This window comes from Haliotis asinina, chromosome 4 (genome assembly GCF_037392515.1).
Source record: "Haliotis asinina isolate JCU_RB_2024 chromosome 4, JCU_Hal_asi_v2, whole genome shotgun sequence".
NCBI classification, from domain to species: Eukaryota; Metazoa; Mollusca; class Gastropoda; order Lepetellida; family Haliotidae; genus Haliotis; species Haliotis asinina.
Window position 1 is genome coordinate 2,904,687 of NC_090283.1, and position 13,974 is coordinate 2,918,660.

Sequence of the window (13,974 nt, forward strand, 5' to 3'; positions counted from 1 at the left end):
GAATTTACGTCTCTGTCCTTGAATGAACAACTGTCCACGAGGTACATACATCTCTGTATCACAGACGTGCCATATTGTACAAATGTGCTGTGGGAACATCTCCCTCATGTGGATGGTATGTCACCAGGGCTGTATTCGAGTGTTCTATATCCCATCTTTATCCACGCATACAGTGGAAATAATTATATATATTTATATATATATTTATCATGCTATAGGACAGAAATGATCTCCAGTCGTGGATTCCGACCTCAGCTAACACCGGCCCACGCATAGTTCATATTCACTGTATTCAGACACCAAGGGAACGCCCAGTTTCGCTACACACGATGAGAAAGTGATACTGAATGTATCCCGTAACACATATATCTGTGTTCAGTTAAATTCAGTGTTTACATCTGTGTTTGTGTACACAGGTACGTGCAGTATATAATTATGTTCACATCTGCGTTTGCGTACACAGGTGCTTCCAATATATATGTTCACATTATACATGCAGTTTTGATGTGAACTCTACTAGCCTATTCTCAGTTGGATTCTCCACAATGTATTTGGTGGTTAACCTTAGGCTGGTGTATATTGCCGTTGGCATGTCTTTCCCTCGCCATACCATCATCCTCACTTTCATCAAAGGGAGTTGAAAGTAGACCCTTTATCGCTGCCCACCGAAAACACGGGTAGCAACCTGGTAGTGTAGTACAGGGATGAAAATATCATTAAATTACTTGAGGTAATTGCGAGAATGCGTGTGACCCTTTAAATTGGTTGGGAAAAAGTGTTTCTTAATAACTGGTTGGGCCTCTTCAAACACCCGTGGAGTACCTTCGTTTTGTGTTCGAAAAGATGAACTCTAGCTGGGTGAAATTTAAAGTAGAGTTTACTGCTACACACATTCATTTGGGACCAGGAAGACCATAGGCTGTAACAGACACAACATACAGGCTGTCGTGATACTGATCTTTACTGTTTCGGTGCTGTTTTATTAACTATCACTTAATTACCAGGAAACCGAAACAAACAGATGACCTTAACAGTGAAACTAGTGTCCGTCAGTTCAGTATCGGGCCTTCATGCAAGTAAGTGAGGATATTTTATTGTCTAAGTCAAAAGCAAGGACATTTTTTTGTTTTTAGGTGTGTATGTTGTAGATACTACTTGTGTAGTCCTGTCTACATGTACTGTTACATCTTATTTTGCCGGCAGTCCCAATCTGCCTACGTCCCAGTTTGCCCACTAACATTATCGTAGGCGGAATGGGAAATGACGTTTTACTTGTAAATGCGGTTAGTTAAATCAGCTGAGTTATTTTAGCCGACATGATGAGAGTGGTGATAGAGAATGACAAGTTGAAGCTTCATGACTGTGGTTGGTTCTTATAATGACTCAATATGCATAACAATAACAAAGATACATGTACAATGATATTGGCTTTTATTTGAAAGAGTTAAACTGTTTATTCACCCATGCAGATTTTTATCTCAAAGTTTGGATTAACTTAATCACTGCATCTCCTCATAAGTCATGAACCTAACTTTAGTCAACATCTCCATTGTGGTTGCAGCTACACCATGTCGCACCTTCTTCAGATCTTGGTCACGGCATACATCGTCATTTACTCACAAGGTAAGGATTGAGTGAGTGAGTTTAACGCTAAATCATGTCATCAATATGTGAGTGAGTTAGTGAGTGAGTGTGTTTTGTTTACTAACGCTTCAAACAGTTATATGTCGACTTGTAAATATGATCTTGGAAGGAAAGTCTGATCTTGGATGCTATCATGGCAAACATCAAGCGCATAGTTCTTACCTAGAAACTGGGATTTGAAGCCAGAAACATAGGTTCCTGGCAGGAAGGCTACAGGTCTGCCTGGTTGAGTCTGTTTCAAATGCAACCCTGTAAACAATGTATCTAATCTGTGTATTGTATATACAATTATTATGACTACGTCGTAGTATAAAAGCCACTGTCATTGGATCCAGAACAATGTCTTCTAGATTACCAGATTCCAGCTCTATTTTCACAGGTGAAGCAAACGCCATATTAACGGCTCTTAAATATGTTCAAAGGCACCCAAAACATAAACAGTATATAATCTATTCCGACTCTCTTTCTTGCCTTCAGGCATTTCTAGCAAACATCCACTTTTAATTGAAATTATTGAATTGCATAATGATCTTGCTACTGGCCAATACGACATCGTCTTTTGCTGGTAACACAATGGCTGACCTTGCTGCCAAAGCAGCCCTCAACAAATCTGTGACACCACTTCTTATTCCATACACCGATTATAAAAGCTACTATTAAATCTTATATCCGTGAACTGATGCAGAAGAAGTGGGATATCCAAGTGAGTATTAATAAATTACATGCAATAAAACCGTATATTGGTTATACCTACTTGGGATGTCAGTCCAGATTTGAAGAGGTCATCATTCGGCGATGTCGTATTGGCCATACGAGATATACTCATAAATACTTATTGAAAGGTGAGGATCCTCCATTCTGCATCCCTTGTGATGACATAATCACCGTCAAACATGTCTTGCTTGACTGTGTCGAATATTCCATCACAAGGGATAAATATTTCAAATCACCAACTATGAAGGATCTTTTTAGTAACATACCTTCTCGTTTAATTCTTGCATTTTTAAAAGAATTAGATTTGATATCAGACTTGTAAATAGATAAATCTTTTATGTTTGGAGGTTTAAATTGTTAACTGAGATTGTTAGTGGCTGTATCCTCGAGGGGGGTTAAGGTACTGTAAAATTATTGTCCTCCGGAGAGGGTACGTAAGTCCACAAACATTCAAAGTAAATTCAAACTCTGCTTATTTTAATCGCAGTATATTTGTTATTTTAAATGTGTGACTAGATCTGTCTAAATTGCTAGCGACTGAGGGGATAGTGTAAATCCAGCTAGGGTCCATGCAGGTAGCAAAGGTAACGTAAGTCCCCATGGTCCTTAGCATGGTGATCTACCTTCAGTTGTTGGCAATCTATAGCCCATTTCTATATTGTATTGTCATCTATAGTTAAACTGTTTTAGATTTGATTACTAATCTTAAATGGATGTCTGTGATATTTACTAGTGGTTTTACTGTTCTTCGTCAACAGCGTTTTAATTTCTTACATTCATTCATTTTACAATGTGATTATTACTTGTTCTCGTCACGATATGGCTGCAATATTGCCGATGTGACGATAAATATGAACTCACTCACGCACTCGTAGTATCAATATTGGTTCTATGTGCACATAGATATGATTTTATTGGTCTAGCCGTGTGAGCATGTAGAATATGACCGCGTCAAATATTGTTAAAATGTATTGCTCAGGAAACTGGTAGCTATATATACTAGGCACATAAGGAAACTGTGCATACAAAACTTGAAACTCTAGATTTATCAAACCTGTGTAGACACATAAGGATTTAAACTCAGAAAGTTGTGACATGTATCCAAAATGTATGCACGTGCCACATTCCGTGACGTCAGAGGTTTCCTACTTGAGACATGCAATACGCTGTTGTACGAAAGAGAAACAGAGCAGAGAATAACACACAATGCTGTCGCCTTGGAAAGCTCAGCCCCTGCCCTTCCGATCGTTCAAAAACATAAAAGGCTATTGAAAGACATAGCATGCGAAGGCTGACGTCTGCACAACATCATGGGTCTGTTAGGATGCATGATCCTTTGAGGAAGTGGCTGCACAGAACACCATTTCTGTACTGGTGAAAGGCTACCAGCGCACAAATGACGTCATCTGCACGCCAAGACAGGACGGCTGGAAAAGGGTGACACATCTTCGCCACAGCTTTCAGGCTGCAGTGATGACTGCCCGGACCATCCCATGACTTCGATGTATTCACCCCAACACAGTTCGACAACGTTTAGGTCACGGGATCAGACCACGACTCGAATACGACCTGTTCTGACAGAACGTCATCGACAAGCTCGCCGAGTGTGGTACCGAAATGATGTCTTCATATCTTTGTTTTGGTGGAGAGATTTTGTTTTTCACAGACGAGTCAATGTTTAACATTTCTCATAGTGATGGACATCAACGTGCCTAGACGCGTGGGAGAACTGTATTCTTGGAGAGGAATCGCTTTGGTAGTGGTTCCGTGATGATTTGGGGTGGAATAACAGCACGCCAAAGAATTCCTTTGGTGATTGTTCAGGAGCTTAAATGGTGTGGGCTACAGAGATCAGATTCTTCGACCTGCGGCAGTTTCTTTTCTGAAATCTCATGGCTCTGGGTTAACATTCCAGCAGGTCAAAGACCGCCCTCATACGGCAAGGGTTGCTATGGATATATTGCAACACCACAACATTGACTTACTGCCTTGTCCGGCACATTCATCAGATCTCGATAGAGCATGTTTGGGACGACATGGATCGACGTCTAATCATCCGCCAGATAACGTCCTTGACCTTGTAACAGAACTTGAGAGAATCTATCGTGACTTCCCACAAGTCTTCCTTGCACGTTTCAAAGGCTCTATGCGTCGTCGAACCACTGCTGTTCTCAATGTCGATGCGATGCGTTATTGAGCTTATGGTGTGGTTGTTTCACCCCAGTCCCGCTTGTGGACTCGTGGCGTCATTGTGATTGACTTTTCAGTTAAAATTCTCCCGACTTGTCATTCTCCCATGATCCATCCATCAAAGTTTATATGTACCTTTGACGTTGTTATCGTACTTATTAACTGAAATAATATTTTGACAATGCACAGTTTCTTTTTGTGATTAGTATGCATGAAGAACATACGAGCTCTCCATAAATATGTTTCATATTAGTCAATATTATGGGGGATATATTCACAGGCGCTAAATGTCCTGATAACCTGCATGGTTCTGAGTGTGATGAACAGAGAGGTACAATGTAGTCCGCATGGAACATTTTACACAATGACTAAATATGCCAAATAACAACATTAATATTTACAGGTGCTAAATGTCCTGGCAGTCATCATTGTTCTGAATGTGATGAACAGACAGGTCTATGCAAGACAAAGTGCCACAGAGGATATTTCGGCCTAACCTGCCAGGATGTTTGCAACAGAAGGTGCAGGTACCACACATGTGAATTGGTCCCTGACAAAGGTATTGAGAGATGTACTGATGGTTGTATACCTGGATTCCAGGGACTCACCTGCCACAGGCCATGTGACACTCACCACACAGGCTGTACCAGATGTCCAGGTGGATGTGATGGGGAATATTGTCAGGTGTCTGGAGTGTGTTTCTCTGGTTGCAGAGACTCCTACTATGGAGCAGGATGCAAGGCATGTTCCAGCAGATGTAAATCCTGCAACAGGATCACAGGCACCTGTGAGCTGTGCCATCCTCCTTATTCAGGAGCAGAGTGTGGACACTCATGTGAGAACTGTGTGGGAGGATGTGAGAGTGGCTGTACACAGGGATGCAGACACGGTTTCTATGGAGACGACTGTAAGGAAGCATGCAGTGACACCTGTCGTCCTAACCCCTCCCTGGCCGCTGATGGACTATGTCCAGATAGAGAATCATGCCCACCTGAGTGCCACAGCCAGAGTGGCGAGTGTTTCCACGGTTGTGTTGATGGTTGGTATGGCCCACAGTGTTCCCGACGATGCAGCTCTAACTGTCAACACCAGAGATGTAACAGATCAGGAGCGTGTGCGGCAGGATGTGAACATCATGTGTCTCCTTGTGAAGGCTGCTTGGAGCAATGCGTCAACCTCACCTGTGTCTCATCCAACACCTCTTGTTCCTGTGGTTGTAACAATAGTACATCTGGTTGTGGACTGTCCTGTAATGGGGTTGTTACAAACTCCAGTGATTACAACATCACCTCTTGTAGGTACAACTGCACTCACAACTCCTCATCACCTGACTGTCCTCCCGGGGCTTGTGGCACAAGTAAGTAATACTCAAAGGTCTCACGGACTGCCTTATATTTTATCTTTTCATGAGATTGCTGTGATATCTTACATAGTCGTAGTTCACTCTGAAATACCCGTGTATTGCGTTGATAGAGAAAAGTATAGAGTTCCACTTACTAACTTATGTATCAATCACCAAAAACAGTGGGCAATTATGTTGGACTGGTAGTGCGGAGTATGTACTTCCGCAGAATGTCTCTCAAACTGCTGAAGATAAGAAACATAAACGCTAACAGAAGGTATGACATACGCTCGAGTATTGTGTAAACAGGTTTCTAAGGTATACAAAACTCTTTGAGACAAATAGTCATATAATTGTGCTTATTACTTTCAGATGTTTCAGTTATCAACACAGAGACAGTGAAGTATGTGGTGCTGGCTGTCATATGTATTCTGGCAGCAAGTCTGTGTGGTTGGTGTTGCTACCGTAGAGGGCTGTCCACAAACAGGTGGGTTGTTGTTGCTACCACATAGGCTGTCCACAAACAGATATGTTCGTGTTGCTACCGTAGAGGGCTGTCCACCAACAGGTTGGTTGCTGCTGCTACCACAGAGGTTTGTGAACAAACAAGTATGTTAACGCTGTTACTGTTACAGCAGAGGGCTGTCCACAAACTGTTAGGTTGGTGATGCTAAAGAAGAGGGTCTCTACAAGCAGGTAGGCTGCTCCTGCTACCTCGGAGGGCTGTCCACAGACATGTAGGTTTGTGATATTACCACATAGGGTTGTCCACAAATAGGTAAGTTACTGCTGCTACCACAGAGGGATGTCCAGAAACAGACAGGTTACATTATCAACACTAACTATACCCTGCTTATAAAGTTTGATAAAATTCATATAATTTATGTGATGTTGTCATTAACATTCCGTTAACCACCACTGTATAATCTTTTTTGTGGTACAGTCTAGCATACTCTTTCTATAACACGACTCTTGCAGCAGGTATTTTATCACGATACCAAAATTGGAAGTCACTTGACAAAATGTAGTGGAGGACGTCTTGAAGACATTTGCAACTTAAGAGCAATATTCTGTCCCAGTTTATTACATTATTGCTTTGTGCATGCTGGCATCTTCGGAAACCTTTCACATTAGAAAACTGTGGCTGTGTTTAAAGGAGTAAATAAACTGTGTATTTCCTACGTGGATAGGAGTTTCAGATTGCTTGTCCATGTCACAGAGGACAAAGTCGGTGTTTTCACACATCCTAGATTGAGAGATAGATAGAGGCTGTGCCACGTCAGAAATGTCTTTTAAGTAGCCATATGTCATCGATGAATGTTTAAGGTGATTTTTCTTTAAAGAAAAAGAAAAACAATATTTGAGCATGAGATATATGATCTGTTGTGTTTAACAACATAGGACCCTGTGTTATAGAATACGTTATACGGCTGATGAGGTGATGAACGCTGGTCAGACAGACGTCCTCAACAGCGGGTATATGGCGCTACATCTCTACGAGGATGTAAGGGAAGGAGATGTGACTATTCAGCTTCCAGGTCAGAGCCAAGGAGGCACGAGTACGGAGGATGTAACGGGGGCAGATGAGGCTATTCAGCACCCAGGTCAGATCCACAGACACACGAGCTCTGATGAGTGTCGACAACATTCACTTTCTGAAGTTTCTCTCGACTGATGCTGTAGGCGAAGGTGTTCATCATCCTTTCCAGAATTGTCGTGATCCGGTAGTTTCATGTTGATGGTCCTACAACAGGCGCACCACCACCTAATGGAGCTGCCACGTTACAGTTAGGATCGCGACGCCTCGTCCAGTGTCAGATGCATGTTAGAGATGTCACATGTTCACTGTGAAACTCAAACTTTCCGAGACTAGAAACGTGTTACAACATGTACTGTTCCGCTGTGTTTAACACTCCACCCGTTTGTTTATCGCTTTCCCGACCCTTCTATTTAGTCACGCAGTCATCGTGGTGCTGTATTATCTGTCTTTGTGTGCGTGCTTGGGTTTGTTTTGTTTGTTTGTTTGTTTCGCATCAGTTTCCGCCTATATGACGGTATATATTCGACACTGGGACCCTGGGCCAGAGAATCCAATGATTGATATGCTTAACATCAATCTACACCTTCGGGACACGATCTCATGCACACCACCACCAACAAAGAAATGTTACACAATAGACATTTTGTATTCCCAAACGAACTCAACACAATTTTATGCAGGGATATTGCAATGACAGTACATTCAAGAATGTGATTATTTACTGGCAGGACAGAACCAATATGATGTAAAACAGCGATTATAGCCACACGGAGAGTGATGGTTGTGCACAACAAGCAGCAACAATTTGTCCTTTTTCGAAAATAGGCGCGCACTAGGTGTACAGTGTGAGCTGCACACAGCTGCTGGTTCTATGTAATATAGGTGGATTTGTATGTGTGTAGGTATAAGCACAAGTAATTGGACATTCTTTTCCAAGTTCAATTAATGCTGGAAGTCTTCTGACAGCATGCAACCCCAGTTGTTAGTCAACCGTCTATATACTGTCTTTCCGGTCTGTGATGGTACCATGGACTGTTCTCACTTACAGGCCTGGAAAGACTATGTGAAATCTTATGAGGTAGTCTGCCTGTGACTGTATTGCCATGTCCCGCGTTGTCTGAAGCACTGAATGGTGTCTGCGCACTGTCAGATAAGAACAAAGGCAAGGTGAACCTAACGCTAGGACTCTCACACTCACGACCACGAAGTGGTACACTGAAGGTCTCACGTAGCTCACACATATGCATTCAGTTCAATTCGCTGTTCACATGCACTTCCAGTATATATGTTCACATTATTGATGCAGTCGTGATGAAAACTAGATGAAACGGCAGGCCGTTCTTGAATATTTTACTTTACACTTTAGGGGATTGTGCTCTTTGTACGTGTAGACGAGATGATAGTGACAGGCCACATTTATTGGGAAAGTACTCCTAAACGCTGTGTTCGTATCTGAAACACATTGCAGACCAAGAAAGAGAAACTTCAATGGTTTTATCAAATATGTTACTTGTAATTCATATGATATCAATAACCATCAGAGAAAGTGAAAGGGACACACATAATATACACAGCCGACTGAAATATGAGCTCTTGTAAGCAGCATGTGTGTATATATGTGTTTGTATGTGTTTGTATGTGTGTGTGTGTGTGTGTTTGTGTGACAGCTATGACGTTCAGAATATGGTGCAATGAATAATGAAACATCATAAAAGTGTTTAAACATCCATCCATCAACCTATCCACCCATTCATCCACATACATACATACATACATACATACATACATACATACATACATACATACATACATACATACATACATACATACATACATACATACATACATACATACATACATACATACATACATACATACATACATACATACATGCATGTCACTGGGTAATGTTGTACAGCCTGCTGACTGCAGAGAGAATATCATTAATTTATTTGACGCTAAAATTACAGTTCAGCAACATTAATGTCATAGCGAGCAAGTTACCGATCTTTGAAATCTGTAGTTTTGTTTGGGGTAAAATCCTTCCTCTAATAACTGGTTGCGCATCTTCAACCAACCGAGGAGTACTTTCATTTTGTGTCGGGAAAGATGACCTCCAAATGAGTGAAACTGGAAGGAGAGTCTACATACAGCCACAAAGCAGGAAGATCACTCGCACATGCTGTAACAAACACACAGGTTGCCTTGACATGGATCTTTATTGTTTTGGTGCTCGTTCGTTAACTATCACATAATTACCAGGAAGACGAAACAAGCTGTTGACCGTAACACTGAAACTAGTGTCAGCCAGTCGTGTATCGGGCAACAACGACAGTGTGCATGTCGAGCTAGAAACTGTGAGGGTATTTCATTGGATTATTCAAAAGTAAGTACATTTTTCGTTTTCATTTGTGGATCATGTTGATACTACTTGTTGAGTCCTGTCTACCAGTAAGGTTACGTTCTGTCTACAGTTCCAATTTGCCTACATCCCAGTTTGCCCACTGACATTATTGTAGGCAGAATGGGAATTGATGTTTTACCTGTAAAATAGTGGAACAACCCATTTTCAGTCACTGAAGGATATGTTATTGGGTAATTAATGCAGCTGAGTTAGTGAATAGTGATAGTGTTCTTTATTAGAAACAGTAACACTGTTTATAAATTGATGCAGATTGCCATCTCAAAGTTTGGATTAACGTAATCACTGCATCTCCTCATAAGCCATGAACCTAACTTTAGTCAACATCTCCATTGTGGTTGCAGCTATACCATGTCGCAGTTCCTTCAGATCTTGGTGACGGCTTACATCGTCATTTACTCACAAGGTAAGGATTGAGTGAGTGAGTTTAGCAGTACACCATGTCATCAATGTGTGAGTGAGTTAGTAAGTGAGTGTGTTTTGTTTACTAACGCTTCGAACAGTTATATGTCGACTTGTAAATAAAATCTTGGAAGGAAAGTCTGATCTTGGATGCCATCATGGCAAACATCAAGCGCATAGGTCTTACCTAGAAACTGGGATTTGAAGCCAGAAACACTGGTTCCTGGCAGGAGGGCTACAGGTCTGCCTGGCTGTGTATGTTTCTAATGCAACCCTGTAACCAGCTATGTAATCTGTGTATTATACATTAGAATTATTATGGCTAAGTCGTAGTATAAATATTAGTCACTGGTTCTGTCTACGCATGGATATGATTTTACTGATCTAGCCGTGTGGACATGTAAAGTAAGGCTGCCATGATCTTCTGTTATAAAGATTTCTTCAGCAAGAAGATGGTCCTTGTATACACGAGGAATGATGAGTTCTTCATAGATATGTTTCAGATTGAACAGTTTTACAGATGATTACATTTACAGGTGCTAAATGTCCTGACAGTCATCATTGTTCTGAGTGTGATGAACAGACAGGTCGATGCAAGACAAAGTGCCACAGAGGATATTTCGGCCCAACCTGCCAGGATGTTTGCTACAGAAGGTGCAGGTACCACACCTGTGAGCTGGTCCCTGACAAAGGTATTGGGAGATGTACTGATGGTTGTATACCTGGATTCCAGGGACTCACCTGCCAGAGGCCATGTGACACTCACCACACAGGCTGTACCAGATGTCCAGGTGGATGTGATGGGGAATATTGTCAGGTGTCTGGAGCGTGTTTCTCTGGTTGCAGAGACTCCTACTACGGAGCAGGATGTAAGACATGTTCCAGCAGATGTAAATCCTGCAACAGGATCACAGGCACCTGTGAGGAGTGCCACCCTCCATATTCAGGAGTAGAGTGTGGACACTCATGTAAGAACTGTGTCGGAGGATGTGAGAGTGGCTGTAAACAGGAATGCAGACACGGTTTCTATGGAGACGACTGTACTAAAGCATGCAGTGCCACCTGTCGACCTAACCCCTCCCTGAGTACTGATGGACAATGTCCAGATAGAGAATCATGCCCACCTGAGTGCCACAGCCAGAGCGGCGAGTGTGTCCACGGTTGTGTTGATGGCTGGTATGGCCCCAAGTGTTCCCGACGATGCAGCTCTAACTGTCAACACCAGAGATGTAACCAGACAGGGGCGTGTGTTGTAGAATGTGGGAAATGCCTTGGTGAAGCATGTAACAGATCCTGCATCACTGGATGTGACGGATGTGCTGGTGGTTTTTGTGATCTCACATCCGGGGTGTGTGTTCAGATATGCAACTCGACTGGATTCGGGTGTGGCGTCAACTGCACCGACAACTGCCGGACGCCAGATTGTCCGTCTGGACTGTGTGAACCAGGTACACAGTCAGTTGTAGGATACACATCTCGTACATGTGTTAAATAGATTTGTTCGTGATGGTTTGTTTTCTTTCGCCTTTTCTTTTCAAGACCTTTCGCAAGTGTTACATGTTATGCATAGAATGGTTAAAGATCACGAATTGCATGTAATGTAGCTTTATTCGTAGTACTGATGTTGACTACAACAACAATGATAGTAACAATAGATACTAGGAATACCCGAACCATCTTTACTGCACATGCACATAATATCACTCCTACAATTAATCATGTCTTACTACGCCCTGGATTCTCTGTGTGATTGTAAAATGTGTAAGTGTAACCATTGATCCATCTTTTAGGGGAACCTGTTGCTGGTGCCTCCAGTGCCGTCATGGTGACATCGGTGGTCGTTGTCGTCTTCATTATCCTGGCTGCATGTACCGCTGGCTGCTACATCTGCTATAGGAAAGGAATGTGCCCCACACGGTCAGTTGACATTCGCAACAGGACTATGAGCAATAAGTATACTTCATGGTCTGCCTTGATCACGCCATCATAGGAGTTGTGTTCCATATTTGTGTGAGAATCCCATTCTGCTTGAAAACTATTCTCAATATGACGGCCAGCACTCCACTGGCGTCAACAAAGAGGTCCCGGTAGTTCTTTGAGGTTCGGTGTTAACCTGAACGATCCACATTTAGGAAGATGTATACGCAGACAACAGTATAGCGTTCTAATTGATTAGCTTACGTTCAGCTATCATCCATTTCTTCCTCAATGCAATGTCCCGTAAGTTGCAATATGCATTATCCTTTAATCATCCATAAAATCCTGAAGATAATTACCTTAGATGGGATTGTTACAGGAAAAATGTTGATGACCAGAAAGTGGAAGCTAAGCTGGAGCAGGCTGACATCGCCATCCATGACTACCTGGAGCTACATCACTATGAGGACATCAGAGAGGATGATATAGTAGAACCAGACCAGAACCAACCAGGGAAGGAGACTCTCGCCATTCCTGTTGTAGCAGACTGCTTCCCAGGAGAAGTGAAGATTGGCGTCAAAGATAGGCCTGGAACAGACTCGTACACTGAACTTAAGAAAGGTGGGCGTGTCTCTCGTCCTAGATCGTCCGTCGGGTACATATCTCCTCTTGACTAGAAGAATCGGCTGTGTGTGGAAACCCTTGATAAGAAAATCAGCTTGTCAACCCCTGATAAGACTATCTCTTGAGTCAATCAGTTCTTCACAAGGACATTAATTGTGTCTATAAACCTTTGACAAAGACATAATCTGTGTCTTACAAGTCTTAACAAGGACATCGGTTTCGTCTGCACTATTTGCAGTAATACAGGAAATATATCCTACACATTGTGTATTAATGAGGACGTAGTTATATTACGAGATTTTGTTCTTCCATGTGCGCTGACTATCGTCTCGTCTCGTCTCTCGAAGCTTTCTGTGCCGTATGCTATCTGGCTTTTGCTTCCTCAACATCCAAGTAACATTGTTCACTCAGTGGTCGCCAGATGTTTCCACACTGTAAGACTCAAAAGGGCAAACAAGAATTATGTGTGCGTGCAAGAGTGTGTGTGAGCATATGTGTGCATGTGTGTCCTGATGTGTGTAAGTTTTAATACAACCTTAGGCTGTCCACTTGGCTTCCTGCCTTCCGGAGTGAGTCTAGGGATGGCATGATTACTGGACGTCTGTGGCTCCCTACCAGACAGACAAACTTGTCCAGTGGCAAACATACTGTGCCATTGGTAACTGAATGAATTTCAATTAATTAACATTTGTATGAATATTGCATTCGTAGAAACTACCCATTTTGCGCACATATTGGAGCAATAATAACTGCCATATTCGCTTGCACCATCACCGTATTAAACGTATTCGGGCTTGAGGTAGTGGATTTCTGAGCAAGCTGAACTGTGGATCTACTTCCTCGTGTGTGAATGTAACGGATCATGACACAAAAATTAAAGGATTCTTTATCGTAGTGAGAATGCAATACATCAAGTCATCTAGTCATTGAAGTCACGAAACATATGTTCGTAAATGAAAATGTCAGTTTGAAAACCTCGGAGGGCAGACATTTCGGATTCGAACTCAATCACCGATATCTCCCAGTTTAGATGTGTCCACCTCTGTCAGATGTGTCGACCCTTTCCGCGCCCCAGACGTTGTAATGTGTTTATACTCTACACTTCACAGTTTGTGTGACTGACACATCTGTACACATTGTCATTATCATCGTGTCCCCATTAAATTTATATAAACTCGG

At 42.2% G+C, this 13,974-nt stretch overlaps 2 protein-coding genes across 2 annotated transcripts; both read left to right on the forward strand.

Annotated features, from left to right (window-relative positions):
* Positions 1-1,567: 1,567 nt before the first annotated feature.
* Positions 1,568-7,565, forward strand: LOC137282151 (multiple epidermal growth factor-like domains protein 6). The gene is made up of 4 exons (XM_067813881.1): positions 1,568-1,623; positions 4,952-5,905; positions 6,263-6,377; positions 7,307-7,565. The coding sequence occupies exons 1-4, from the start codon at positions 1,569-1,571 to the stop codon at positions 7,563-7,565; spliced, it is 1,383 nt and encodes a 460-aa protein (XP_067669982.1). The 5' UTR covers position 1,568.
* A 2,122-nt stretch (positions 7,566-9,687) lies between these two features.
* On the forward strand, positions 9,688-13,974 carry LOC137280720 (scavenger receptor class F member 1-like). The gene is made up of 5 exons (XM_067811942.1): positions 9,688-9,816; positions 10,197-10,258; positions 10,791-11,702; positions 12,045-12,171; positions 12,551-13,974. Exons 2-5 carry the CDS (start codon positions 10,204-10,206, stop codon positions 12,846-12,848), a joined length of 1,392 nt encoding a protein of 463 aa, XP_067668043.1. The 5' UTR covers positions 9,688-9,816; positions 10,197-10,203; the 3' UTR covers positions 12,849-13,974.